Source organism: Podarcis tiliguerta, assembly GCF_965153285.1.
Source record: "Podarcis tiliguerta genome assembly, chromosome: 8".
NCBI classification, from domain to species: Eukaryota; Metazoa; Chordata; class Lepidosauria; order Squamata; family Lacertidae; genus Podarcis; species Podarcis tiliguerta.
Window position 1 is genome coordinate 86937738 of NC_139541.1, and position 26620 is coordinate 86964357.

A 26620-nucleotide genomic window follows, 5' to 3' on the forward strand; every position below is an offset into this window, starting at 1 on the left:
GCGGGCGGGCGTGTCGAGAGATGCGGAACCAGGCAGGGGAACAACATGCTCCACTTGCGTAGTTCATGGCCTTTGTGATGTCAGAAGGACTTCCTGGTGGGCTCTGTCACGTCAGGGCATGGTGGGTGAATTGGGGGGGGGGGTCTTCTTTCATCCCATCATGCGGGAGTCATGGAGTTGGCTGGTAAAGCAGGGGGGCGCTGGTCTTTCTGCCCTCCCTTGGCGGCCACTGAGCATTCTGGGCACCTCACTTTAAAGAGGATATTGACAAGCCAGAGGAGTGTGCAGAGGAGGGCAACCAAGATGGTCCAGGGACTGGAAACCAAGTCTTAGAAGAAGAAGAAGGGTTGAGGCAGCTGAGTCTGTTTAGCCTGGGGAAAAAGAAGACGGTGCAATAGCCAAATATCTTGAGTGCCATGGGAGCCATGGGAGGTGGAGCAGGCTTGGTTTCTGCTGCTCCACAGGGGAGGAGAGGACCTGACCCAGGGGATTCAAATTGCAAGAAAGGAGATTCCGACTGAACATCACTGTTAAGGAAAAATTCTGGGGTGAGAGACTACCCAACAGCCCAGCTCATGGGGGGCAAGTCCCCTGAGGGTCCATGTGGTCGGTAAAGGTTGGAAGTTGCAGCCAAGTAATTTGGAGTAAAACAGCAGTCAGTAGACCATGATTTTTATTGTTGCGCAACAGGTCCCCCCAGGAGTAAGAACCCTGAGCATGGAGTGACCTCCTCTTTTAAAACTTGTCTCTTTCCCCCAGAATACACTTCGAGGGGCATCATGGATACATCATCACTACATCACTAGCATGTCACAAATGGGGAGGGGTACACCAGTTCAACATTAGGTCCCCTTATCAGACACCTTTCCCAACACCTCTTAAGTCCCCATCACTGAAAGGAGAATGAAACTCCTGACATCTCCTTGCCTTCAGGACTTGGCTGGAGATGGGCTTTCAGAACACCTGACTTGCTCAACTGTCTAGTGTTGCCCCCTTGGTCACTCCCTGGGTGGGGGGCCCTGTCTGTGCTCTCAGGCTTGGGGAATTAGGGCGGGATGCCCTGTTCCTGCTGCCCATGTGACTTCCCGCTTCTTGGTTCGTGGACGGAGGTGGAGCCCAAATTCACCTTTCTTTAAGGACCAAATGGCGTTGGAATGAGGAGAGTCGCTTAAAGTATGGATTGTCTACAAACTTGAAAAGGTAGGTATCTTCCCTGAGCTGTCAACTTGAAAGGATACATTCAGGCATAATATTGGTAACATCGTAACAACTTTAAAGCTGTGCCCCCCCCCCCCGAATTTCCGTAACATCACAAAGAGCTTTTTGAGTGGTCTCATCTTCCTTGTAGGTTTTAGAGGCTGGATGACCACCTGTCAGAGGTTCTTTAGCTGCAATACCTGCATTTTTGGAGGGTGGGGCCAGGACTGGTCTTGCTTCCAGCTCTGTGGTTCTTTGAATCCATGGTTCTGTCCAGGTGGGGTCCTGCAGCAGGCCTATTCTGGAGGAAATCCCATGCAAGGGGTGGGCTGGGGGCCCCCTCCCAGACCTGCAAATTCGAGTGTCCAGTGAGGCAGGGGTCACCTGGAAGAGATGCTTCCTGTTTTGAAACCCATCACACCCTTTTTCTGTGTCTTGTGCTACCTTCAAGTATTGATTGAGGAACAAGAGGGATGAAAACAAAGAGCGTCACTGTGGTTTCCTGCAAATCTTCCACAAATATCCCCCCCCCTCATGCTGCAGCCTCCCGACTGTGGGAATGGTAAGGAAGGTAGGAGATGACATTGTTTTGATATTATCCCTCCTCACTCACGCTACTGAGTAAACAGCAGAGCACACTCCCTTTGCAACTTATTGGAAGCAAGTTGATGATTCGTTAGATTCCTTTAATTAAGCAACCCAGTCTGGTTTGTCCTGTCTGCCTTGTTCCTGGTAAGTTCCCCCTTTTATTTCCCTCTTAAAATAATAATTACACAACACAGTCTTCCTTCAAAAGAAGAATTAAGTTTTTCTCATATTCAGTTCACAGCAGTAATCTGAAGGCAGGCTTTACCTTGTAGTTACAGTGAAAAGACGTGTGAGAAGTGCTTGTGGGCTCCATCCTATGTGAAGGTTGAGCCATGCGCTGGCTAAGAGCCAGGAGTCCAAGAGACCAAGAGAGAGGTGGCTGTGTGGCCAGCCCTTTGATCTGGCCAGCTAGGGTCACTCCCATCTATCTGGTCGCACACAAGGGGAGGAAGCTCCAGAGCAGGTCTGTAGCCACGTTCCCCTGGGGGTCCATTCTCGGCATCAGGAAAACATTGTACCTGATTGCTCTAGTAATAATACATTCCCCCCCCCCCCGCCCGCCCCAGGAAGCAGCCCCAGCCGGAAGGCGTTCCCCTGCACTGAGATAAAATTAAATTCCTCTAACAAATTGCTCAATCAAAAAGCCAGGATTCCTACTGATTAAGCCATTTATTGAAAAGGAAAATTCAGATTGTTTCACGAGAATCTTTGCTGGCTCCCTGATGAACCAATTAATTTTAGAAAACCATCAGATTTCTAAAAAACTGAGAGCAGGAAGAGTTTGCTTCAGGGCACTGGGAGGGGGGGGGCTGAGCGCCCGTTGTTTCCACCCTGAACTGGACCCCTTGGCAGAGAGAGACAGCGAGGGAAAGACGAGGGCAGGGCCTGCTGTCCAGTGTCAGAGCTACCAAGGTCTGAGCCTGAGGCCTGGGTTCCTACTGCCTGCAATGCTTCCTCGCCACCTCACTCACACACCCCGCACCCTTGCACACGTACCACAACAACACCGGATCTCTCCCCATCGCCAAGTAAGCTGCCCCAGTTGCAAAGCATTTCTCTTCGGGGTGATGATGTGAAGGTCTGGTCACACATAAAAGCCAACTTGTGGTTGCTGCTGGGGTGTGTGTGTGATGCGTTATAAGGGGTTGGACTAGATGACCCTCAGGGTCCCTTCCAACTCCACAGCTCTGTGATCCTCTGGGAAGCAGCCCCACATCAAAGTGCAAGTAGATAAATAGGTACTGCTCTGGCGGGAAGGTAAACGGCGTTTCCGTGCGCTGCTCTGGTTCGTCAGAAGGGGCTTCGTCATGCTGGCCACATGACCAGGAAGCTGTACGCCGGCTCCCTCGGCCACTAAAGCGAGATGAGCGCCGCAACCCCAGAGTCAGCCACGACTGGACCTAATGGTCAGGGGTCCCTTTACCTTTTACTATCCACAACATTCCCACAGTTGGGTTGAGTAAGGGCTTTCAAGAACTCTCCTTGGTTGGTCAGGAGATAAGCAGCCAAGGGGACGTATTTTCCCTATATAGCAGGGGTGTCCAACTTCCAAGAGACTGAGATCTACTCTCACTATAAATAAACTGCCATTGGATTGACGGAGTTGTTGAGGTTTTTTTTGGGGGGGGAGGGTCAGCCAAATTTGTTGATGAACATTTTCCGGAAGGGTGAGCCAAAGTTGTTGAGTGGAGATCACAAAATCACAAGATCGACTAGGATCGACCTGGGACAGCCTGCACTAGGTCGCAATCGACCTGTTGGACAGCCATGCTATATAGGGTGTGCTCTGGTGGAAAATATTGCAGGCTCTTTTGGGAGTCTGACTAGTGAGGACTCCCCTTCTCTCTTCTCTCCTTCTCTCCTGACTTCCATCCCTTCCCTCTCTTTGCTTTCCTCTGCTGTGATTCCTACATTGCAGGGGTTGGACTAGATGAGGCCTGATGTCCCTTTCAGTTCTCCAATGCTATGCTGGAGTCCAGAGCAGACCCCCAGGCCCAGCTCCCCCCAAGAGCCTCCTCCACCTGTGAGCTGCCTTTGAGACAGATGCTGGTCTGAAGCTTCTCAGAAGAGCTCCACGCGAAGAGCCCCAGCACCAGCGGCGTCAGGACCCCCCCTCTCTGTGCGTGAGTCTCCACAGACCTGCTTCTCATCGAGCCAGATGCTGGGGGAGTCCTTGTTACCAAGCAACACTGACTTGTAAATAATTTTTTGGTGCAAGGACATTTGTTACAAAATTCCATAAAGCCGGCGGGGTGTCTATGTGTTTGAGGAGAGCAGAGCAAACGAAAGAGAACTCTTGTGTGTCTCTTGCACTCCCCAGTTCTGAACTGGCCATGGATCTCTTGTGCAAGTCAGTGTGTGTTAGAAAATCACAACAGGAAAGGAGGTGGGAGCCCAGCACCCACGCAAGGTAGAGACAACCTGGGGGGGCACCTGACAGCTAGCTGGGCTGCCAGTTGCCAACCCCTGCCTGGTTCCTCCATCCATGAGGGTCCTCCTGGGGTAAGAGCCTGCGGTCTCCTTGGGCTCTGGGAGTCTCTCTGCTGAGCACCTGACCTGCGTCCCTGCAAATGCACATGTAGACAGGATCTGCCCCACTGCCCCTGTGCAGCCCCACTGGAACTCAAACCACTCACTAGGCATCCCATGCGTGGAAGCTCAGTGGTGGGACTGCTCAGCAGCTAAAAGAATAATAGAATTGCAGAGTTGGAAGGGAACCCAAGGGTCTTTGAGTCCAACCCCCTGCAATGCAGGAGTCTCAACTAAAGCCTCCATGACAGAGGGCCATCCAACCTCTGCTTAAAACCTCCAAGGAAGGAGAGTCCACCACCTCTCATGGGAGACAATTCCACTTTGGAACAGCTCTTACTGTCAGAAAGTTCTTCCTGATGTTTAGTTGGAATTTGAAGCCATTGGCTCGAGTCCTACCCTTCAGGAGAAAACAAGCTTGTTCTGTTTTCCATGTGAAAGCCCTTGAGATATTTGAAGGTGGCTCTCATATCTCTCTCAGTCACCTCCAGGGGGGCCAACTTGAATAAAATAATGTGGTGGCTCAGGTAAGCCCCACCCCACATAACTGATCACATGATGCAATGCGCACACACACTATTTGAATAGGAATGCCAATCAACTTTGTGGGGATCCCACGGCCCCTAGGTCTCCTCCTTTCCAGGCTAAGCATACCCAACACCTTCAACTGTTCCTCATCAGGCTTAGTTTCCTTGATCATCTTGGTTGCCCTCCTTTTGCACACGTTCCATCTTACCAACATCCTTCTTAAATTGTGGTGCCCTGAAAAGGACACAGGACTCCAGGTGTGGTCTGATCAAGGCAGAAATAGAGTGGGACTATGACTTCCTTTGATCTGGACACTTGACTTCTATTATGGAGGCAAAGAAAGCTCACTGGATTCCCCCAACAATGGCCCAATTCTGGGATCCCACCCAACCCAGGGACCAGTGGAGACCATCTGGGGTGACTCATCTGAAGAGCACTTTACTGATAAGCTGCCCGTTATATATTGGATTCCGCACCAATTTCAGATTTCCTGGGTTCTCCTAATGCTGCATTTCACTTTTTGTTGCCTGAGGACACTTGACATTCTGAGTTATTCTGGGAGAGGACCTTCTGTGCCTTTGGGGCAAGGTTGGAGGCAGGAACATTTGGGGCCCACTGAAGACCCTCTTCAAAAATCAGTACTTTTATGGGGGTACTAGAGGATACTCAGTACCAGCACCATTCCCACCCCCAAAAATGTTGTTGTTGTAGTAGTAGCAGTAATTTATTTATAGCCCACCCATCTGGCTGGGTTTCCCCAGCCACTCTGGCGGCTCCCAACAAAATATTAAACAGAATAATTCATCAAACATTAAAAACTTCCCTAAACAGGGCTGCCTTCAGGTGTCTTCTAAAAGTCAGGTGGTTGTTTATTTCCTTGACATCTGATAGGAGGGCATTCCACAGGGCAGGCGCCACCACTGAGAAGGCCCTCTGCCTGGTTCCCTGTAACCTCAGTTCTCACAATGAGGCCTTTGAGGACATTTAGGGCTTTCAAGGTCAGCACCAACACTTTGAATTGTGCTTGTCCTGGGAGCCAATGTAGGTCTTTCAAGACTGGTGTTACGTGGTCTTGGCAGCCACTCCAGTCACTAGTCTGGCTGCCACATTCTGGATTAGTTGTAGTTTCCTGGTCACCTTCAAAGGTAGCCCCACGTGTGGCACTTACTGTAACAACTTCATGGTGAGTACCAACACCCTTTTTATACTTAAGGAAATCACTGCTTTTAATTGAGACTGTGTTGGAATTGATTTTAAGATGCTGAATCCTGCATTGTTTTCTGCCCTGGTCTCCTTTGGGAGGAAGGCGGGGTATGAATTCAACAAATGGAATAAGCAAGAATGTGATCATTCCTCATAGGAATAAAGTTATCCTTATGCCCCTTTGGGGACTTAAAAGGAACTCTTGGTGTGTGTGAATAGAGATGTTGTATTCTTGTCTCATTACATATGCTAAAGCTTTTCGGTCATCTGCATACAGTACTATTCCTTGCTTTTTCCTGTAGGACTAATTGCAATCATTAAAGCAATGACAAACCTAGACAGCATCTTAAAAACCAAATACATCACCCGTATAGTCAAAGCTCTGGTTTTCTCAGTAGTGACGCATGGAAGTGAGAGCTGGACCATCAAGAAGGCTGATCGCCGAAGAATGGATGCTTTTGAATTCTGTGCTGGAGGAGACTCTTGAGTCCCATGGACTGCAAGAAGATCCAACCTCTCCATTCTGAAGGAAATCAGCCCTGAGTGCTCACTGGAAGGACAGATCCTGAAGCTGAGGCTCCAAGACTTTGGCCACCTCAGGAGAAGAGAAGACTCCCTGGAAAAGACCCTGATGTTGGGAAAGATGGAGGGCACAAGGAGAAGGGACGACAGAGGACGAGATGGTGGGACAGTGTTCTCGAAGCTACCAGCATGAGTTTGACGAAGCTGCGGGAGGCAGTGGAAGACAGGAGGGCCTGGTGTGCTCTGGTCCAGGGGGTCACAAAGCGTCTGACACAACTAAACAGCAGCAACAGTTGTCAACAGGTTTACCATACCCACTGAGTCAATCCCCCATCTCCCACCACCCTTCTGAGAAAAACCCCACCCCACCCTCCCACTATATATAAGGGTCTGGTGACTTCTCTTTCAGTGTATTTGAAGAAGTGTCCATGCACACGAAAGCTTATACCCAGAACAAACTTGGTCGGTCTTTAAGGTACTACTGGACAATTTTTTAATTTATTTCTTGGTGTGTGTGTGTGTCCATCTGCAGCATCCCTGCAGGCGGGTCTCTCTGCCCAGGCAAGACAGTAACGGAAAGGCAGAGAGAAGTTTTTCTGGGCACATATCCAAGCAGCAGCAAGCCTGCTCATAAAGGGATCTCGCCCCCTGGGAAATGGAATGAGACTTGGGAAGGAGGAAGCTTGTGAAAACGGGGGGGGGGGCAGAGAGGAGGGAGAGAGATAGAAGCCGCTTTCCTTGAAAGAGAGACTCTCCCAGGCCCCTTTCGGGGGGGGGGGGAGCAATGGCTGCTGGTGAATCCGATTTGCCGTGAGTGGCAGAGCTGAAGCGATTACATGGGCTGCGCTTGTAATCTGGCAGCGGCTGTCTGCCGGGTTTACTGCGGAGGAGCAGGATGGACTCTGGGACAACGTGGGTCGCTGTGGTGCAAGGGATCCCTGCCTAACAGCTCTCGGGCGGCGGTGGTTCTGCCTCTGGGGGGCGGGGGGAGCATCCGCCCGGCTGCCTGCAGCACATCTCAGCTGACTTTGGGACAATAACTCCACTGTGTAAGCGCAGCCACCGTTAAATTGCTGCAATTAGCCAGTTCATAAAACATCCGCCCCTGTATTGTGGATGTCATGAGAGGAGCGGGTCGCCGCCAGCCAAGGCTCAGGAGCCAGTTGCCAGCCAGCTGCTTCCCGCCGAGAGGGGGCCTGCTGGATACTGTCACCCCAGCAGGCTGCAGGGAATCCAGCGATTGCCCAGGTCCACTTTCCCTGGAATAAAGGCAGCAGGCAGAGTCGTGCCTGGAGGTTATATGTGTTTATTCCCACTGCTAACAGAGGAATCTGAGGGCTCCCTTGGACAAAGAACAAGGACCCCAGCCAGGAATCCCAGAGCAAATGAGCAGCCAGTCGGCTTGGTCTTTCTTGAAGACTGTCTCGACAGGACTCCCACCTGCCACGGGTGGAACAAGATGGAAGCCCCGAACAAAAGAGAACCCAAACTTTTATTAGCTGCTCATCCCCATGTTAAGATAAAGGGTAAAGGGACCCCTGACCATTAGGTCCAGTTGTGATCGACTCTGGGGTTGCGGCTCTCATCTCGCTTTATTGGCTGAGGGAGCCGGCATACAGCTTCTGGGTCGTGTGGCCAGCATGACTAAGCTGCTTCTGGCAAACCAGAGCAGCGCACGGAAACGCCGTTTACCTTCCCGCCGGAGCGGTACCTATTTATCTACTTGCACTTCGTGCTTTTGAACTGCTAGGTTGGCAGGAGCAGGGACCGAGCAACGGGAGCTCACCCTGTCGCGGGGATTCGAACTGCCGACCTTCTGATCGGCAACTCCTAGGCCCTGTGGTTTAACCCACAGCGCCATCCATGGCCCTATCCCCATGTTACCCCCCCCCCAAAAAAAACTACCTCAGTCATACATCCCAGTTACATCATGAAAGGAGAGGTCTGGTGGCAGTAATCTGAGCATCCTGGACCCTGCCCCATGGTTCCCCTTGCCCTCCACCAAACACCCATCAAGTGGAACAAAAGAGATCTTTACATTTCCCTGTTTCCCAGCCAAGTGAATCCCACACTTTTTTCTTCATCTGGGGTTGTTATTTTTGGAATGACTACCTGTCTGGCACTCAGGTATCAGGATGCCAGGGATTATCACTCAGGCAGAGGGGCTGCTGAGTAGCTGAGCTCACGTGTCTATATGAATTTCTGAAGTTTTCCCAATGAGCCAGTACAGAGATATATTGGTCAGTGAATTCTTACATTTGGTATTGTACAGCAGAGGCCCTTTGAATAGATAGGAAGAAACTGCACACAAAAGCGATTGTGCTGATTTTGGTAGTGGGCTGCATGTGTATGATACCTGCTGGAGGGGCAACCCCCCCAACCCATACATGAATTCCTGCAACACCACATAGATACAACTTGAGCAGAGGACAGTGGAGCTCACAGCATCGACACCTCCAACAGATCCTGCTTCTCGGTCACTCGTAGCTTTGGATCCAGCACAGAGCAGACGTCTGTGCCTCCAGCTCTGCTGTCTCCCATCAGTCTGGCCAGTGGCTCTTGTTCCCCTACCTTGCAGCCAGGTGGTGGCCAGAAGGTGGAGGAAAGGCCCACCCCTCTTGCAGCTTCTTTTGGGATGCTGATGAGGTCACTCGAAGGCCAGCTGAAGTCCCTGTCTTGCAAGAAGCTTGTCTGACCAGTGCAGCAATCTCCTGTCCTCTCACTGGGCCCAAGACCCCCCAAATGGACATAAGTATCAGGAAGAAAAGGGAAAGGAGGGTCATTAGGGTGGGGGGCTGGCCATTTGCAGCTGTCGAGGCTGAAGGAGGTGGTGCCCCCAGAGGAAATGTCCCCCCGCCCTCTGGCCTCTTCTCTCCTTCTCCCTCCTGGCAGATTGGGGAGGGGGCGTCCTGCCTCCCCCACGCCAACACTCCTCCACCATCAACGCGGGCTTGAAGGCTGAATCTCTTTCTTCCCGGAGCTTATCTCATCAGTGGGTTGTCAAGGGAGGGATCCAGGCCCATCAGGCGGTGGGGGAGGGGAGGGAGGGAACTGGGGGGGGGGGGCTTGCAGAATGGCAGGGCTGTCTCCGTTGCTGAGCAGCCTGTGCCTGAGAACTCCGCGTCTCATTGATATGACAAGCTTATCGCCGGATTATATTGGAGGCTACAAGGTCATTCCCTTTGATGTTAAAAAGGCTATAAAAGAGGGGGGGGGGGTCCCTGCCCAGCCTGCGCATTAAGTCAGAAATAATGTCTCTCTCCATATTCTGTGGGAAATGCAGGGAGCTCGGCCTCAGACTCGGAATTTGACATTTGCAGGGAAATGCGTGCCCAGACTCGAGATGGAGGCGACTTTCTCAGGAGTCGTCTTGAGGGGGGGCGTTGTCTCTGGGCTCCCCAGCCGATGAGTCCTGGGTCTCTTCCCCAAGTGGCAAAAGGTCGCAGGGCCGGTCCCCAGTGGCAAGGCTGGGAATGCCTCCCATCTGAAGCCCTGCAAAGCCGCGGCTGCCAGCCTGTGTAGACAGCACGCAGCTATTGGGGCCAACTGGAAAAGAAGGGAATTCTCCCTCGCCTCCTGCTTGGACGGCACAAGAACCGGCCTCCACGTTGACTGGGAACGAAAGGTCTACCTCGATGTGTTCCTTAGTTTTGCTTCCTGGGGCATTTGGGAATTCTTGGCTGGGGGGCTCTCTTTGTCCAACCCCCGTCTGCCCCAGAGAGCCCATTCCCAAGGGAACAAAGCCGCGCATTTGCAGGAACAGATCCCTTTTGCAAGCCAAGGTGGGGGTGGCCGCGTCTTTGGTGAGCGCCCCGCCCGCCCGACGCCTCCATCCTCCGTCCTCGCCGGCTGAACTATAAAGCATTCCTTGCCTCGACCAAAGAGGCAGCAGGCAGACGAGACAGGGGAGGGTCCCTGGGGGGCTGGCATGAAAGGAAGGCGATTCCCCCTCTCGGAAAAGACTTTGAGCGAAACCTGAGCCGAGGAGATTCAAAGGAGCTCAAATGCTTTCATGCTTGGGCAAACTAACAAGACACACCGGGAAGGGGCCTGAAGGACGGGGGCGGGGATGGATATGTCGAGGCTCCGCAGAGTCGAGCCCAGGCTCCGATGGAGACTCTCCACCGGGTTGGCCAACGGGATGCCCGCGGGCTCGGTCCCGGCAGGGGTGTGGCTCCACCAGCCCGCCCCACCCCGCAGCAGGCTGACCAGTTCCCCAGGGGAGGGTTCGGCATGGGGGGGGGGCAGCGGCCAATGTTTGCCTGTTGGATCAGGCTGGTGGCCATCCGGTCCGGCAGCCTCCTCTCACAGTGACCAAATGCCCATAAGAACCTAGGAATCCAGGTAGACTGCCTCCGCACCTAGAGGCTCCATACGAACGTAACAAGAGCTTCTGGATCAAGCCAGTCGGCCATCGAGTTCAGCATCCCGTTCTCACAGGGGCTGAGCAGTTGCCCCTGGGAAGCCGAGCGCCAGAGCCCCCTCGCCTCCTGTGGGTGCCAGAAACTGGGATTCAGAAGCTTGGCTGCCCCCGACTGTGCAGGCAGCAGAGCCCTCCTGGCTGGCGAAGAACGTTCCCAAGATGCACCCCAAAAATCCCCTTTCAGAGTGTGGGTGCAGTTAGAGTGACAGAGGAGGGCCTGGGCGGGGTGCAAATTCCCACACAGCCCACAGAGCGACTCTGGGCCAGTCAGCCTCGCCGGGTTGTGTGATGACAACGCAAGGAGAACAAGGAGGAGCCGCCACGTGCGCCACCTTGAGCTCTTTGGTGGGCTGTTGTTGGCAGCTGCGACTGCCTGATGTCAAGAGGCAGGGAGTTCCAAGGGTCAGGTGCTGCTGCCACACTGAACCACCGAGTTCTTACAGCTGCGCCTGCAACTCTGCCGGTGATGCTGTTCAAAGTGGTTGGGCGGGCGAGATTACCTCGCAGGTAAACGTCTCGAACTCAGCCCAGTAGCAGATGGGAGACCAGTGTAGACCTCTGAGCAGGGAGGTGTTAAATGCGGACCTCCTGCCCTGACCGCAGCCCCTCCACCCGGCGCAAGGGAAGCCCCGCGCAAGGGGCTTAGAAGGGGTCCTTCTTCTCCTCCTGCCTGCCTGCCACGGCCTCTTGAGCTGAGCAGGGTGCTGGCCGGGCTTCCTCGTCCACGCGCGCACGTGGGGCCCTCTGTGGGGTAGGCCAGGTCATCTTGAGCGGCGACCCATCGCCAGCAGCTCCCTTAGCGATCACGGAATGGTAGAGTTGGAAGGGACCCCCGAGGCATCTCAGGGCAGCCGGGCGGGAACGGCCACCAGTTCGAGTCTTCGCTCCGCAGGTTGATCGGATCTGCTCCATGGAAGAGCAAGGAGGAAAAGAAGCGAAACGCGGCCTCTCCTTCCTGGGACGTTTTTAAGCAGAGGTTGGCTGGCCGCCTGAGTGAGGTTCCTGCATTGCCAGGGGTTGGACTAGATGGCCTTTGGGGATCCCCCTGCCAACTCTACCATTCTATGACTATGAAACGAGAGCAGGCTGGTCACCTTCTCTGCCGGGAGTGGGGGGGGGGGGGGTTGCTGTGCCGAGATGGGGATCAAAGGAGGAGCGGGCCGGGAAGAGATAAAAATTTGCAGGCGATGCAAAATTATTCGGAGTGGTTGAGTCGGGCGCCGGTGATGAAAGAGCTGCCAAATCATCTCGCGAAAATGGGTGATTGGGCTATAAAATGGCTGATGGGATTCAATTTGGATAAGTGCGAAGGGAGGCGGCTCCCCGAAACCCAATAGCAATGGGGCAGCTCCGCCGCCTGGCAAGAGGGAATTGGGGGGCGCCAAGGAGGGGGGTCCTGCCTCCCATCGAGAGAAGCCCCCTCATCCTCGCACCCCCTCCCCCCCCCCCGGCTATTGAGTGTGACGCGGCAGCTAAAAAAGCCAATGCAATTCTGGGCTGCATCAATAGGAGTATAGCATCTAGATCAAGGGAAGTAATAGTGCCACTGTATTCTGCTCTGGTCAGACCTCACCTGGAGTACTGTGTCCAGTTCTGGGCACCACAGTTCAAGAAGGACACTGACAAACTGGAACGTGTCCAGAGGAGGGCAACCAAAATGGTCAAAGGCCTGGAAACGATGCCTTATGAGGAACGGCTAAGGGAGCTGGGCATGTTTAGCCTGGAGAAGAGGAGGTTAAGGGGTGATATGATAGCCATGTTCAAATATAGAAAAGGATGTCACCTAGAGGAGGGAGAAAGGTTGTTTTCTGCTGCTCCAGAGAAGCGGACACGGAGCAATGGATCCAAACTACAAGAAAGAAGATTCCACCTAAACATGAGGAAGAACTTCCTGACAGTAAGAGCTGTTTGACAGTGGAATTTGCTGCCAAGGAGTGTGGTGGAGTCTCCTTCTTTGGAGGTCTTTAAGCAGAGGCTTGACAACCAGATGTCAGGAGTGCTCTGATGGTGTTTCCTGCTTGGCAGGGGGTTGGACTGGACTCGATGGCCCTTGTGGTCTCTTCCAACTCTTCTATGATTCTATGATTCTATGAGTGTCGTGAGCACGAAAGAGGTGGCTCTGACCGGTGGACTCCCCTTCCCCTCCCGCTGCTGCCAGCTGCTTAGGTTCGCTTGGCGGATCTGGCTCTGTTACAGGGACCCCCCCGCCCCATAACCCCGTCCCGCATGTTTAGCAACTCGATTGTTTCTCGTGGGGCGGCGGAGCCTCCCCTGTGGAACTCCCTGCCTATTGATGTCAGGCAGGCGTAACAGAAACGGCCTCTTCCGGACAACAAGCCCAGCGCTTGAAGGTTCTCCTGGACCCGCCACTGTCACGAGAAACAGGTCCAGGAGCTCCGGTTTCCAGCTCCGGACTAGATGACTGGGGGGGGGGGTCTCTTCCAACTCTGCACTTCTATGTTTCTAAGGCTCCTGTGGCCCCCTGGTGATATGGGGGAGGGCCGGTTCTTTCTTCTTTTTAAAAACCATTTTCACTGAATTCTTGGTGCAACCATATATACAAAGACAACCTAAAAGAAGAACATGACTTCAAGCAAATTCAAAATCAATAAAATGCAGGATAATGGAAAAAGCCATCAAGGAATTTCTGCATATATGCAAGACCTCTGCTTCACATTTGAATCGGTTTCTCATTATGGCATCTATTTTGCTATTAATTGTTTCTCTGCTTTCTTTATTACAGGAAGCAATGGATCAAAAAATAATAAGATGAATTTATACGAGCCAAACCATAATATATGCTGCAGGCGCTGCTCTTCCATGTGAGTCATTATTTGTATGAACAATAAAATCATGCCAAATAGCATGAAAAGCGCCGTGTTTCTTTCGTCCCCTGGTTACCTTTACCTTTATGAGATAATTTTTTCTAATAATGGAGTTTGCCCCACTCTGTCATAGCACCAGTCCACAGTGAAAAGGTTGGGGGGGGTTTCCAGTGGGACCCCTTGCTAGGATCCGGGGGGGCGTCTTCATCCCTACAGCCTAGACAGGGCACACAGTGACCACCCAAGTCTGAGGCCAAGCCCCCCCCTTGTTTGTAAGAGGTATTCTCCAAAGCCATTTAAATCCAGCAGGACCGGAAAGTCTTCGTAAATCCCGATTCCGATTAAAAATGGGCATTTTTTAAAGAGGCAGTGTCACATCAATAATGCAGCTGCTGCTGTTTTTATTATATGGGTTAATAAGATATATTTATAAGAGGCTAAGCAAAGGCGGAGGGGGGATTTTCCTGCTTCATCCAAGGTGGAGGCTCCACAAGAACAGAGAAACGGGAGCATTCGCTTGGTTTCGTTGTCTGAAAGGGTCCGGCAGGATTCTCTCTGCTTTTTACAAGCTTGTTTTCTTCTGCTCTGAAGGGTAGGACCGGAACCCATGGCTTCAAGTTACCAGAAAGCAGATTCTACCTAAAAGTCAGGAAGAACTTTCTGGCGGTAAGAGCTGTTCAACCATGGAACAGACTGTGGGAATGTTGTGGATACTAGGAGAGGATATATGGATTTAATAGCTCACTCACGCTTGTGAGTCAGCAGCAGAACGACATTCCCCAGTATATAGCAGGAAGCTAGTTGGTAGATTCGTTTGAATCTCTGCTTAAGCAATCCGATCTGGCTTTGTTCAGATTGGAGTGTATTCCTGGTTTTATCCCTCCTAAACAGAATAAAGACACAACAATCTTCTTTAAAAGTAATAAGAAGTTTACTTACATCCAGTTCACAGTTGGATCCCTGAAGGCTTAAGCTTGTAGTTACAGAAGAGAGTTTAAATTCATCTCATATGGGGATTAAGCCCATGTGCTGCTGGCTGAGAGCCAGCAGACAGCAAAAGACATCAGTATCAGGAGAGCATGGCAGCAAGAGGAAGAAGAGGGTGGCGGCTGCGTGACCAGCCCCTTTCATGGGGTCTGCCAGGGTCATGCCTACCTACCTGGTCTCACACGCAGGGGGAGGATGCTCCAGACCAGGTGTGACAGGAAGTCCTCCTGGCTGGAGCAACATCCCCCTGTGTATCCACTCTGGGCAAACAGGAAGTGTTGTACTTGCCTGCTTATGTTAGATCCCACACAGACTCTCTTGCTGGAAAACCTTCCTTGGAGGTTTTCAAGCTGAGGTTGGATGGCCCTCTGCCATGAATGCTTTAGCTGAGATTCCTGCATTGCAGGGGGTTGGACTAGATGACCCTAGGGGTCCCTTCCAGCTCTACGATTCTATGAAAAGGTGAAGTGAGTGAAAGGGCATTGCAGGGCTTGGCTGTGGAGGAGAACCTTCCCAAGTCTGGTTTTGCTGCTGCTACAGCTGGGCAGCGCCAGTGCTTCACCAGGCTGCTCTTTGCCACCAACCCGCCCCCCCCCCCCGCCCCAGATGATGGATGGATGCCCACATGCCTCTTTCCCCTGCCCCTTGCCACCTTCCTCATCCCGCAGCTGCTTCTCCATGGACACGTTTCACGCGCTGAGCCCTCCCTGCTCTGCGGGAGAAGGACGTAGTTCAGCGCCTGGCACAGAACAATGAGCAAAAATGGGGTCTTGAATGGTTTTAATCTCTGTTTACTCCATAAAAACAGTCCCAGGTGCCATCCATTACTCGCCGGAGGAGCTGCTTTACAGGCTATAAAAAGAAAAATTGTGTTACATATTAAAGCTCTCCTTGCTTAAGCCTTGCTTGTGGGAGAAAGATTTACAAATAGCTGGATTGAGACCAGGAGCATTAACAAGACGGAATGCCCCGGAGGCCGTTACAAATCTGGGGCTGGCAGGTAATGGGGGCCGTAGCTCAGCGCAGAGCCACCAAGGAACAACAACAGGGTATAAACAACAAGCCACGCATTTGTAGCCACTCTGGGCTGGCGCCTAAAGTGGGAGAGAGGGAGGGGAACACTTCTGAAAGGGCCCCCTCTTCTCTCAGACTTGCCCTCTGCTGTGGGGCAGAAGCAGCGTCTCCAGGTGAGCTTCTGCAGCAGAAGGGAAGGTCCCATCTGTGCCCACCTGAAGGAGCCTAGACATGGAGTCTGGGTGGACCTGAGCTCCACCAAGGCCAGCTGCGCTCCTGTTACCAGGGAGACAGGAGGGCCTTTTCCTAAAGTGCTCAACTGTTGCAGGAATTGATGTATAGGTTGAGGGGGGGTTGCCCCTCCAGCAGATATCCTGCACATGCAGCCCACTACCAAAAAAAGCACAATCACTTTAGTGACTTTTGTGCTTTGTCCCCACAAAACACTTCATCACAATTTCTTCCTATCTATTTGAAGGGCCTCTGCTGCACGATACCTAATGTAAGAATTCACTGATAAATGTACCTATGTCCTGGCTCACTGGGAAAACTTCAGAAATTCATATAGACCTGTGAGCTCAGCTACTCAGCAGCCCCTCTGCCTGAGGGATAATCCCTGGCCTCCTGATACCTGAGTGCCAGACAGGTAGCCATTCCAGAAATAACAAACCCAGATGAAGACAAAAGGGTCGGATTAACTTGGTTGGGAAACAGGGAAATGGAAATGTCTCATTTGTTACACTTGATGGGTGTTTGGTGGAGGGCAAGGAGAACCGTGGGGCAGGGTCCAGGATGCTCAGATTACTGCCACCAGACCTCCCCTTTCGTGATGTAACCGTGATGTATGAGTGATGTAGTTTGGGGGGGTGTAACATAGGGGTTCGCAGCTAATAAAAGTTTGGGTTCTCTTTTGTTCTGGGCTTCCATCTTGTTCCACCTTGTGGCAGGTGGGAGTCCTGTCGCGACAGTCTTCAATCAAGACCAAGCCTCCTGGCTGCTGTTTTGCTCTGGGATTCCTGGCTGGTGTCCTTGTTTTTTGTCCAAGGGAGCCCTCAGATTTCTCCGTTAACAACAAGAACATCAGAAGAGTCTGGCAGATCAGGCCAATGGCTTCTCTAGTTCAGCATCCAACCAGATGTCTCAAAGGGAGCACAGCAAGCAGGATCCAAGCAGGAGAGCAACTCTCTCCTCCTGCAGCTTCCAGTGTCGCAGGAACCCCCCTCCCCATCATTCAGTTTTTATAAACTTCACACACACTCACACTCACACACTACATACACTACGCTTCTGTTATAAATTCATAGAAAATCAACCATATATCGGATTTGCACTTTTATTTTACTCCATGAAGGAAGGACTACAAAATGGAGAAGTTTTGATACAGGGCAGCCATAATCCCTTCACCATACCAGCCCATCCACAGGAGCCCTGCCCAGTTGCTATGCCAACCCTGATGGTCCCACACAGAAGACCATCAAGATCACAAAGAACTTGCATATGGGAGTGGATTCAGCATGGACTGGAACAAAGGACAATAATCAGCTCTTCCCTCTGGGGGCAGGAAACTGCAAACTCCCCTCTGTCACCTGGAAAGTACTCATGGGGAGGGGGAAAGGGGGAACCAGCCTGGTGACAGGACACTCAGGTTACCACCACAATTCCTCCCTCAACCCCTTCTTTTTTGTGATGTAGCTGTGATGTATCTGAGGGGTGGTCTTAGGTTACACCCCTTGTGTGATGTTTGCATGATGTTTCTGGGGGTGGTCTGGATCTACAGGGTGGCAATTTCAAAAGTTTTTATAAGGCCTTGGATACCATTTTTCTGGGTCCTTCCTCTCTCCTGCAAGTGAGGGGAGCACCCTGTTGCAACAGATCAATAAAGGCCAAGCCTACAGGCTGCTGTTTTGCTCCAAGTAGTCCTGGTTGGTGTCTTTGTTTTTGTTCAAGGGAGCCCTCCGATTTTTTCCAAAACCTTGTCTTCTTTCCCCAGCTTTGCTCTGAAGAGGTCCAAGGGACAGAGCTCCACCCACAATGGGAGAGCGGCCCAAGGATCTGAGGGATGTGAGCTCATTTCCCGTGAGACATAGAAGAACCTGCCAAGAATGGGCAAAACTCAGAAACTCATGGCTGTGAAGCCTGGAAGCAGGATTGATCCCCTCATTTCCACCCTTGTCTGTGTTTCCATCTGGAAATGGGGGAAGGTGGTGTTAAAGTTCAGGCAGGAAAGATCTCTGAGCAGGACAGGGATGCAGAGAGCGGATGGGGACCCTTATTATGGGACCACAACAAAAGATCTCAGATCCAATAAAACACAGATCAGGCAACTGCACATCAGCTAACAAAACACAGGGAAGAATTAACAGGGCAGATATTAAAGCAAATTCAGCCACGGTCATAAAACCAAATCGCAGCCTCTATAAACATTTGCCATCTTTGGCAGCATTCCCAAAGCCAAAGGCCAAAAGGAGGAGATGCGGCAGAACGGCCACGCTCCACGGCGGGCAGAAGCAAAGGCTCACTGGCAGAAGGGGGGCTCTTTTGTCACCAAAGTGCCCCCCCTCCAGATACACCCAGTGGGCAGGTTCCACCAGCAAAGTTCTGCTGGTTGGGGGGGGGGTCAAAACAGGCTTGCTGTGGGATGTCAGTGGAGCCATGGGGGGGGTCTGGAAGGAGCTCTGCAGCCGGTGTGGTTAATGCCCTCCCATTCCCCACAATTCCCATTCCCCCAGAAAAGGAAAAGGAAAGTCCCCAGCCCCCTCCATCATGACTGGAGCAAAGGGGAACACAAGCTTGTGTTAACGGAGAAATCTGAGGGCTCCCTTGGACAAAAAACAAGGATACCAGCCAGGAATCCCAGAGCAAAACAGCAGCCAGTCGGCTTGGTCTTGACTGAAGACTGTCGCCACAGGACTCCCACCTGCCACCAGGTGGAACAAGATGGAAGCCCCAAAACAAAAGTGCCCCCAAACTTTTATTAGCTGCTAAACCCCCATGCTACACCCCCATGGCTACATGATAACTACACCATGGCTACATCATTGACACATCACAAAGAGGAGGGCTTGAGGGAGGAGTTGTGGTGGTAACCTGAGGGTCTTGTCACCTGTCCGGTTCACCCTTTCCCCCTCCCCATGATTACATCCCTGAGGACAAAGAGGAGTTCACTGTTTCCTCCCCAGAGGGAAGGGCTGGTCACTGTCCTTTGTTTCAGTCCATGATTCCACTGAATCCACTTCCATAGGCAGGTCCTTTGTGAGTGCAATGATCTTCTGTCTAGGACCATCAAGGTTGGCATGCCAACTGGGTAGGGCTCCCGGCGGGCTTGGGGGATTATGGCTGCCTTGTGTCAAGTCTCCCCCCTTTGATAGTCCTTCCTAGGACCCTCGTACCTACAGGACCGCCTCTCCTGGTATGTCCCACAGAGGAACTTACGGTCTTCAAATAAAAACATCTTGAATGTCCCAGGCCACAGCGCGGTTGGCTGGCCTCAACTAGAGCCAGGGCCTTTTCGGCTGTGGCCCCGAACAGGTGGAACACTCTGTCCCAAGAGACTAGGGCCCTGCGGGACTTGACATCTTTCCGCAGGGCCTGCAAGACGGAGCTGTTCCGCCAGGCCTTTGGTCGGTGTTCAGTCTGACTCCCTCTCCCCTTTCACAAGAACTTGCATGAAAGTGGCCTCCCAATTTTTCTCACAGGCCCATATAAGTTCAGCACAAACAGTTGGGCCTGGTGAGCATTGAAGGTCCCCAACCCTAATCTGTGGGTTGCCATCTGATTGGATTTTATTCTGATCCTGATTTGAGGATGTATTTTAATTGATTGTCTGATTTATGTGAATGTATTATACATTTGATGTTAGCCTCTCTGAGCGTGGCTTCGGCTGGGGAAGACGGGATATAAATAAAAATTATGTTTATTATTATTATTATTATTCCTTCATGGTGTAAAATAAAAGTGGAACCATACAGATCTGATGTCTGGCTGATTTTCTATGACTTTATAACAGAAGCGCCGCGTATGTTGTGTGTGAGTGTGAGTGTGTTGTGTTTGTACAAACTGAATGAATGGGGGGGCATGTTTCCTGCAACACCTTTTGAGCAAGGGCTGTGGAATCCGCTAGGGCAGAGGGCAAGAATTCCTCCTTCTCCTTCTGAAGGTCAACTGCTCTTCACTGCAGGGCTGTTTTTCCAGGAAGATGATGATAATAATAATAATAATAATAATAATAATAATAATAATATATTTTTATTTATATCCCGCCCACCCCAGCCAAAGCCAGGCTAAGGGCGATGAAGATGATGAAGATGAAGAAGAAGAGGAAGAAGAAGAAGACGCCTCTGTCTCCCCTGAGAGTATGTAGCTGAGATGGGCTCACTTGGCGCAAAGCATCTTTTCTTCCAGCCGGCTGTTGCAATGGGCAGGCGGCTGAAATTAGTTCTTCCCCAAGCGAGATTGCTTCCTTGCAGGGCTCCGACACCGTCATTTGCATTCAGGCAAGGAAGGGACTTTGCATTCCGCTCATCAGCACCCGGACGCCCGCCAAGGACACAGGCAGCCATCTCCTGGGTGGGGCCTGCCGGGGAGACAAGCCACAGCAACAGCGGGCTGGGTGGGTGGGCTTTCACCCTCATGATGGAGATCCCTTCAGACCTACAGAGAAAGGGAACCTTGCAGGGTGGGGGTGGGGGGGCGATCAGTCACCTGCAACCCTTCAAAGCCCCACCCTGGCCCCACCCTGTATGTAGGAACATCGGAACGGCCTGCTGGATGAGGCCAGGATAAGGCATCCTGATCCTGCAGTGGCAAAAGACCTCAGGAATCTTGATAGACTGCCTCTGGACCTGGAGGTTCTGTAAGGACACCAGAAGAGCCAGCTGGACTGGGCCAATGGCCCCTTTACACCAGCTTCCTGCCCTCACAGTTGTTGAGCAGAACTTGGCCCCACTGCAGCACCTTGCCAGGTTGGTGGGTCTCTTCCCAGGTTCTGGCCAGGTTTGAAATGCCAAAGAGGAAACTCCTGGCCTGGAGATAAATCAGCGATGAAGGAAGAAGAGACCTCGCTTGCTTGTGCTGAGGAGCAGAAGGGCCATAGCTCAGGGGCAGAGTGTCTGCCTTGGAAGCAGAAGGTTTCAGGTTCAGTCCCTGCTGGTGTCATCTCTAGGTAGGGCTGAGAGAGACAGGGAAAGTGGAAGTGGGAGAACAGTTCTACTGACGGGCCTATCTAGGCATTTGTGCATCATATGAGGAATCATAGAAGTGTAGAGCTGGAAGGGATCCCAAGGGTCATCTAGTCCAACCCCCTGCAGTGCAGGAATCACAGCTCAAGCACCCCTGACAGATGGACATCCAGGCTCTGCCCTAACAACCTCCTGCAAACCTTAAAATTGTAGTTCTGTAGGAGGATCTGCAGCCAAATCACAGTTTGCATGATTGCTAGATAATCACAGACAGGGGACTCTGTGATGTCATATCCTCTGAAGTGGGATCAATGCAACTTAATCTGAACTTCTTCCTGTCACTCACACTCTGTTTCTTCCTGCAGTGGGGGGGGGGGGGCGCCAGTGAGTTCTCCTCCAGAAAGCTCACTCCATTTTAAACTAGACTATGGACTTGCAGAGTTTATTGGCTGCCTGATTTTCAACACTGCATCTGATGAATCCTGGCAAGACTTTTGGTGTGAGTAAACCTTATATTTTCTTGTTTTACTTAAAAAGCCTGAGAGTGATTTCTTCGTTCAGAGGGAAACATAAAGAGGAGAAGATAGCCCAGGTCCATTGCGGTTAGTAATATGGTGCATTTGAAAGCCTTGGGACGAATAAAAACTGACTCCTTGAAATAAAAATTGTCCAGTCCAAAATATGGTTCAAAAGCTTTACTAACAGAACTTACTTCAAAACAAGCATAAACCAAATAATGTTACATCCAGATTGTTGCATAATATCATGTGCTGGTCCCAGCACAGGTAGAACATCTTAGAATAATGAGATAACTTCATCCAGAGCTGAAATTAAAGCTCTGTCTCACCAAACAATCTCCATTAGCCTGATCTCCTTAGAGAGAGAGTTTTGCAGACTTTTCTCTTTGGTTGCTTTCAGAGCAAAGAACGAACTCACACACCCAAAATGGAGACTTGCAACTGAATACCTCATGTTAAGTTAAACACCTCCTGAGAGCTAGCAGAGATACATTCTCAGCTAATCATTGAACAGTTAGGCTCTCTGAGAGCTTCTGTTTAACTCAGTGGAAATTTCCATGTCATACAGTTTTTAGCAGTACACATACAGACCCATACAGAAGTATTTTTCCATTTCAATGTACAATTAATTAAACAATAATACTCATCAAAGTCTGCCCAAGTCTTTTTCGTTCAGCCGCCGAGGAGCAGCCATGGCGGAGCCAAAGGTATTGGTGATTGAGGGACGTGGCCACCTGCTGGGTCATTTGGCTGCCATTGTGGCTGAGCAAGTCTTGCTGGGGCGCAAAGTGGTAGTCGTGCGATGTGAAGGGATCAACATATCCGGCAACTTCTACCGTAACAAACGGAAGTACCTTGCTTTCCTGCGTAAGCGTATGAACATCAACCCGTCCCGTGGTCCTTACCACTTCCGTGCCCCTACCTGGATCATCTGGAGGAGAGTGCGAGGAATGCTCCCACGCAAGACCAGATGGGGTCAGGCTGCCTTGGAGAGGCTGAAGGTCTTTGATGGCATCCCTCCTCTTTACGATAAGCGCAAGAGGATGGTGGTCCCTGCAGCTCTGAAAGTGGTCCGCCTCAAGCCCCCACGCAAGTTTGCCAATTTGGGTCACCTTGCCCATGAGGTTGGGTGGAAGTACCAATCCATCTCAGCTACCCTGGAGGAGAAGGCAAAGGCCAAGATTCATCACACAAAGAAGAAGCAACTGAAGAAACTCCAAAAGCAGGCAGAGAAAAATGTGGAGGGCAAGACTGCAGAATATACAGACATCTTGAAACATTACGGCATTCTGGTTTAGATAAAACTGTTCACAATAAAAAAACACAAAGTCTGCCTAAAGCATCCCTGGATATCATACTTGTTCTACAAGGTTTTGCAACCTTGTCCCAAAAGCTTCTGGAGTTCAGCTGCATACAGATAGTGAGACTGTTCTGCCGAAATAGGTATTTGCATTCTCACAAATTCAAAGAGGAAGCATCATTCCCAAATAAAATATCCTCTCCTACTCATCTAAATCCCTCCAACAAATTAGAAGGGACCCCCCCCCCAGGACAATCTAGTCCAGCGTTACAGGTATTGCAGAGGTTGTGTGTGAATATTGGGGGTGAAGGAGGCGGGGGGGGGGGCCGCGTCTGCCTGGTGCTGCAGCAGCAAAGGTGCTCCAAGGAGCCGCTTAGCCAAGGCTGCCTTCTGTCATTTCTGGCCTCTGTGTTGCGGTTAATTGAGCCGTGTGAGGGACAGGTGGCGGGGGGGGGGGACTGTGCTGAGGAGGCTGGTGGAGAGGCTTTCTAACCTGGTGCAGTGGAAAAGGAAGAACATCTGCGCAGCTTCTAAGGGATGATTCAATCCACCCCTTCCGAGGTGCTGCTGGAGGGGGGTCCCAGTGTTAGGATATAGTTCCGTTCCACCTTAAAAGGAACAGGCATGACTGTTGTGTGTCACATGCCTGTTTACTTCCAGCACAGTCTGCTGGGATCTTCCATTTTGTATATTGCTTTTGCTACTGCTGTATTGCTTGGACACGAAGGGAAGCAGACATGGTTTTTTCCTTTGTTCCTGAACTATGCTGAATAAACGCCTGTAAATAATGCTTACACATGTTTCTGTCCGGGACGCAGGTGGCGCTGTGGGTTAAACCACAGAGCCTAGGACTTGCTGATCAGAAGGTTGGCGGTTCGAATCCCCGCAATGACGGGGTGAGCTCCCATTGCTCGGTCCCTGCTCTTGCCAACCTAGCAGTTTGAAAGCATGTCAAAGTGCAAATAGATAAATAGGTACCGCTCTGGCGGGAAGGTAAATGGCATTTCTGTGCACTGCTCTGGTTCGCCAGAAGCGGCTTAGTCATGCTGGCCACATGATCCGGAAGCTGTACGCCGGCTCCCTCGGCCAAAAAGCGAGATGAGTGCCACAACCCCAGAGTTGGCCACGACTAGACCTAGTGGTCAGGGGTCCCTTTACCTTTTATGTCTCTGTCCACCACTTCCGTTGTGAGAAGTTACTCACTCTGCTGATCAGAGCGTGCCAAGTCCCTAAAGGTCTCTGAGTCTTATGTCGCTGATTGATGCTGTTCCAAGTACCGGAGTTCTCCCGGCTGCCGGTCGGTGGCTGGAGCCAGCTGTGGGCCTGCCAAATGCCCCCGTCTCCCCGGACGCATCCCAGCACCCAGTCCCAGATTTCAGGGACTGGGCAGAGGAGGAATGGTGGAGATTACCTCTCCATCCTGACCCTTCCAGGGAGGAGCAAGAGGAAGACAGTATAGATTTACAACAGGGGGTTGAGGTCGGTCGCAGCTCAGAGGCAGATGGGGGGAAAGCGGGGGAATCGTGGGTGAGCCAGAACAACACCAGAACAACATGTTGTCAATAGAAAGCATCCCAGACCCTCCATCTCCCAGGACCCGGCGAGCCTTAAAAGTAGGAGAGCAAAGAGCTCAAAGGGCACGTAGCAGCACCCGTAGAGGAGGCGATGGCGACGAATGAAGAAGCTGTTGGAGAGATGGGCAGGTGGAGAGTCACTCGGGACAACGCCATTATCCAAGAGGCAGGGTTCTATAGCCTCTCTCTGTAAAGACTGAAATAAAAAAAGGACTGTAAGAAACTTTTTCTCATCTTTATAATTTCCTGGGCAACCAGCCGGGAGACGCTGACAGCATCCTGACACCCGCTAACTCCCTGTGTTTGTCTGGAAAGCCTCCCGGGAGGGGAGGGGAGGGGAGGGGAGGGGGGCCTGCGCTCTCTGATTGCTCTCAATCATCCTGCCACTGAAACATCCCTGATGGATCACATGGCGGTGGGGAGGAGGGCTCCCTCCCTCCGCCTCTTCACATTTTATCCCATCTCCATAGAACAGAAACACACACTCGCTTCATGAGTTCTGCATAGACCAGGGGTAGACAGACTCAGGCCCGGGGGCCGGATCTGGCCCTATCGCCTTCTCAATCTGGCCGGCAGACGGTCTGGGAATCAGCCTGTTTTTACATGAGTAGAATGTGTTCTTTTATTTAAAATGTATCTCTGGGTTATTTGTGGGGCATAGGAATTCATTGCTTTTTTTTTAATACAGTGCCTCTCCATTCGGAAGGAAATCAGCCCTGAGTGCTCACTGGAAGGACAGATCCTGAAGCTGAGGCTCCAAGACTTTGGCCACCTCAGGAGAAGAGAAGACTCCCTGGAAAAGACCCTGATGTTGGGAAAGATGGAGGGCACAAGGAGAAGGGGACGACAGAGGATGAGATGCTGGGACAGTGTTCTTGAAGCCACAAACATGAGTCTGACCAAACTGCGGGAGGCAGTGGAAGACAGGAGGGCCTGGTGTGCTCTGGTCCAGGGGGCCACGAAGAGGCGGACACGACTAAACGACTCAACAACAACAACAAAAACCTCTGGATGCAAACGGGATCCGTTCTGGAGCCCCATTCACATCCTGAAGCAAACGCAATTTGCCGCTTCTGCGCATGCGTGTGACATCATTTTGAGCATCTGCGCATGTGCGGGTGGCTAAACCCAGACGTAACACGCTCCGTTACTTCCGGGTCGCCACGGAGTGCAACCCGAAAACACTCAAACCAAAGCTACTTCAACCCGAGGTATAACTGTAGTCCAGCCCCCCACAAGGTCTGAGGGACAGTGGACCGGCCCCCTGCTGAAAATGTTTGCTGACCCCTGGCATAGACGCATAGGGTTGCAATGCAGGAATCATGCTGAACCAGAGCCCTGCTCTGCTGAGCTCACTAAGTACACCAGAAGAGCCGGCTGGATGAAACCAGCGTCCCCTCCAGTCCAGCATCGTCCTCACCCAGGGGCCGACCAGGTGCCCCACCTGAGAAACCCACAAGCAGGATCCGGGCACAAGAGCAACTCTCCCCTCCTGAGGTTTCCAGCCACTGGGATCCGGAAGCGTCGCTGTCTCCAGCCGTAGAGACAGAGCGGACCCCCTCAAAAGGCGTTGCAGGAACCGCCCCCCCATCATTCAGTTTGTACAAAGACGACACACACACTCACACACGACATACGCTACGCTTCTGTTATAAATTCATAGAAAATCAGCCATACATCAGATCTGTACGGTTCCACTTTTATCCTACACCATGAAGGAAGGACTATCAAAGGGGGGCGGGAGAGACTTGACACAAGGCAGCCAATACCTCCCAGCGAGCCCTACCCAGTTGCCATGCCAACCTTGATGGTCCTAGACAGAAGATCATTCCACTCACAAAGGACCTGCCTATGGAAGTGGATTCAGTACGGACTGAAACAAAGGACAGTGACCAGCTCTTCCCTCTGGGGGCAGGAAAGAGTGAACTCCTCTTGTCCTCAGGGATGTAATCATGGGGAGGGGGAAAGGGGGAACCAGCCAGGTGACAAGATTCTGGAGCAGATCATTAAGCAAACAATCTGTGAGCACCTAGAAAGGAATGCTGTGATCACCAATAGTCAGCATGGATTTCTGAAAAATAAGTCATGTCAGACTAACCTGATCTCATTTTTTGACAGAATTACAAGCCTGGTAGATGAAGGGAACGCAGTGGATGTAGTCTACCTTGACTTCAGCAAGGCATTTGACAAGGTGCCCCATGATATTCTTGTAAAGAAGCTGGTAAAATGCGGTCT

At 51.6% G+C, this 26620-nt stretch overlaps 1 protein-coding gene across 1 annotated transcript; it reads left to right on the top strand.

The window, feature by feature from the left end:
• The first annotated feature begins 18960 nt into the window (after positions 1-18960).
• On the top strand, positions 18961-22839 carry LOC310684061 (large ribosomal subunit protein uL13-like). Its single transcript, XM_083454511.1, has 2 exons — positions 18961-19103; positions 20086-22839. Exon 2 carries the CDS (start codon positions 22204-22206, stop codon positions 22807-22809), a length of 606 nt encoding a protein of 201 aa, XP_083310637.1. The 5' UTR covers positions 18961-19103; positions 20086-22203; the 3' UTR covers positions 22810-22839.
• The last annotated feature ends 3781 nt before the right edge of the window (positions 22840-26620 follow it).

Coding starts and splice junctions, on each gene's coding strand:
- LOC310684061 (XM_083454511.1), top strand. CDS start 22,204: ATGGCGGAGCCAAAGGTATTGGTGATTGAGGGACGTGGCCACCTGCTG.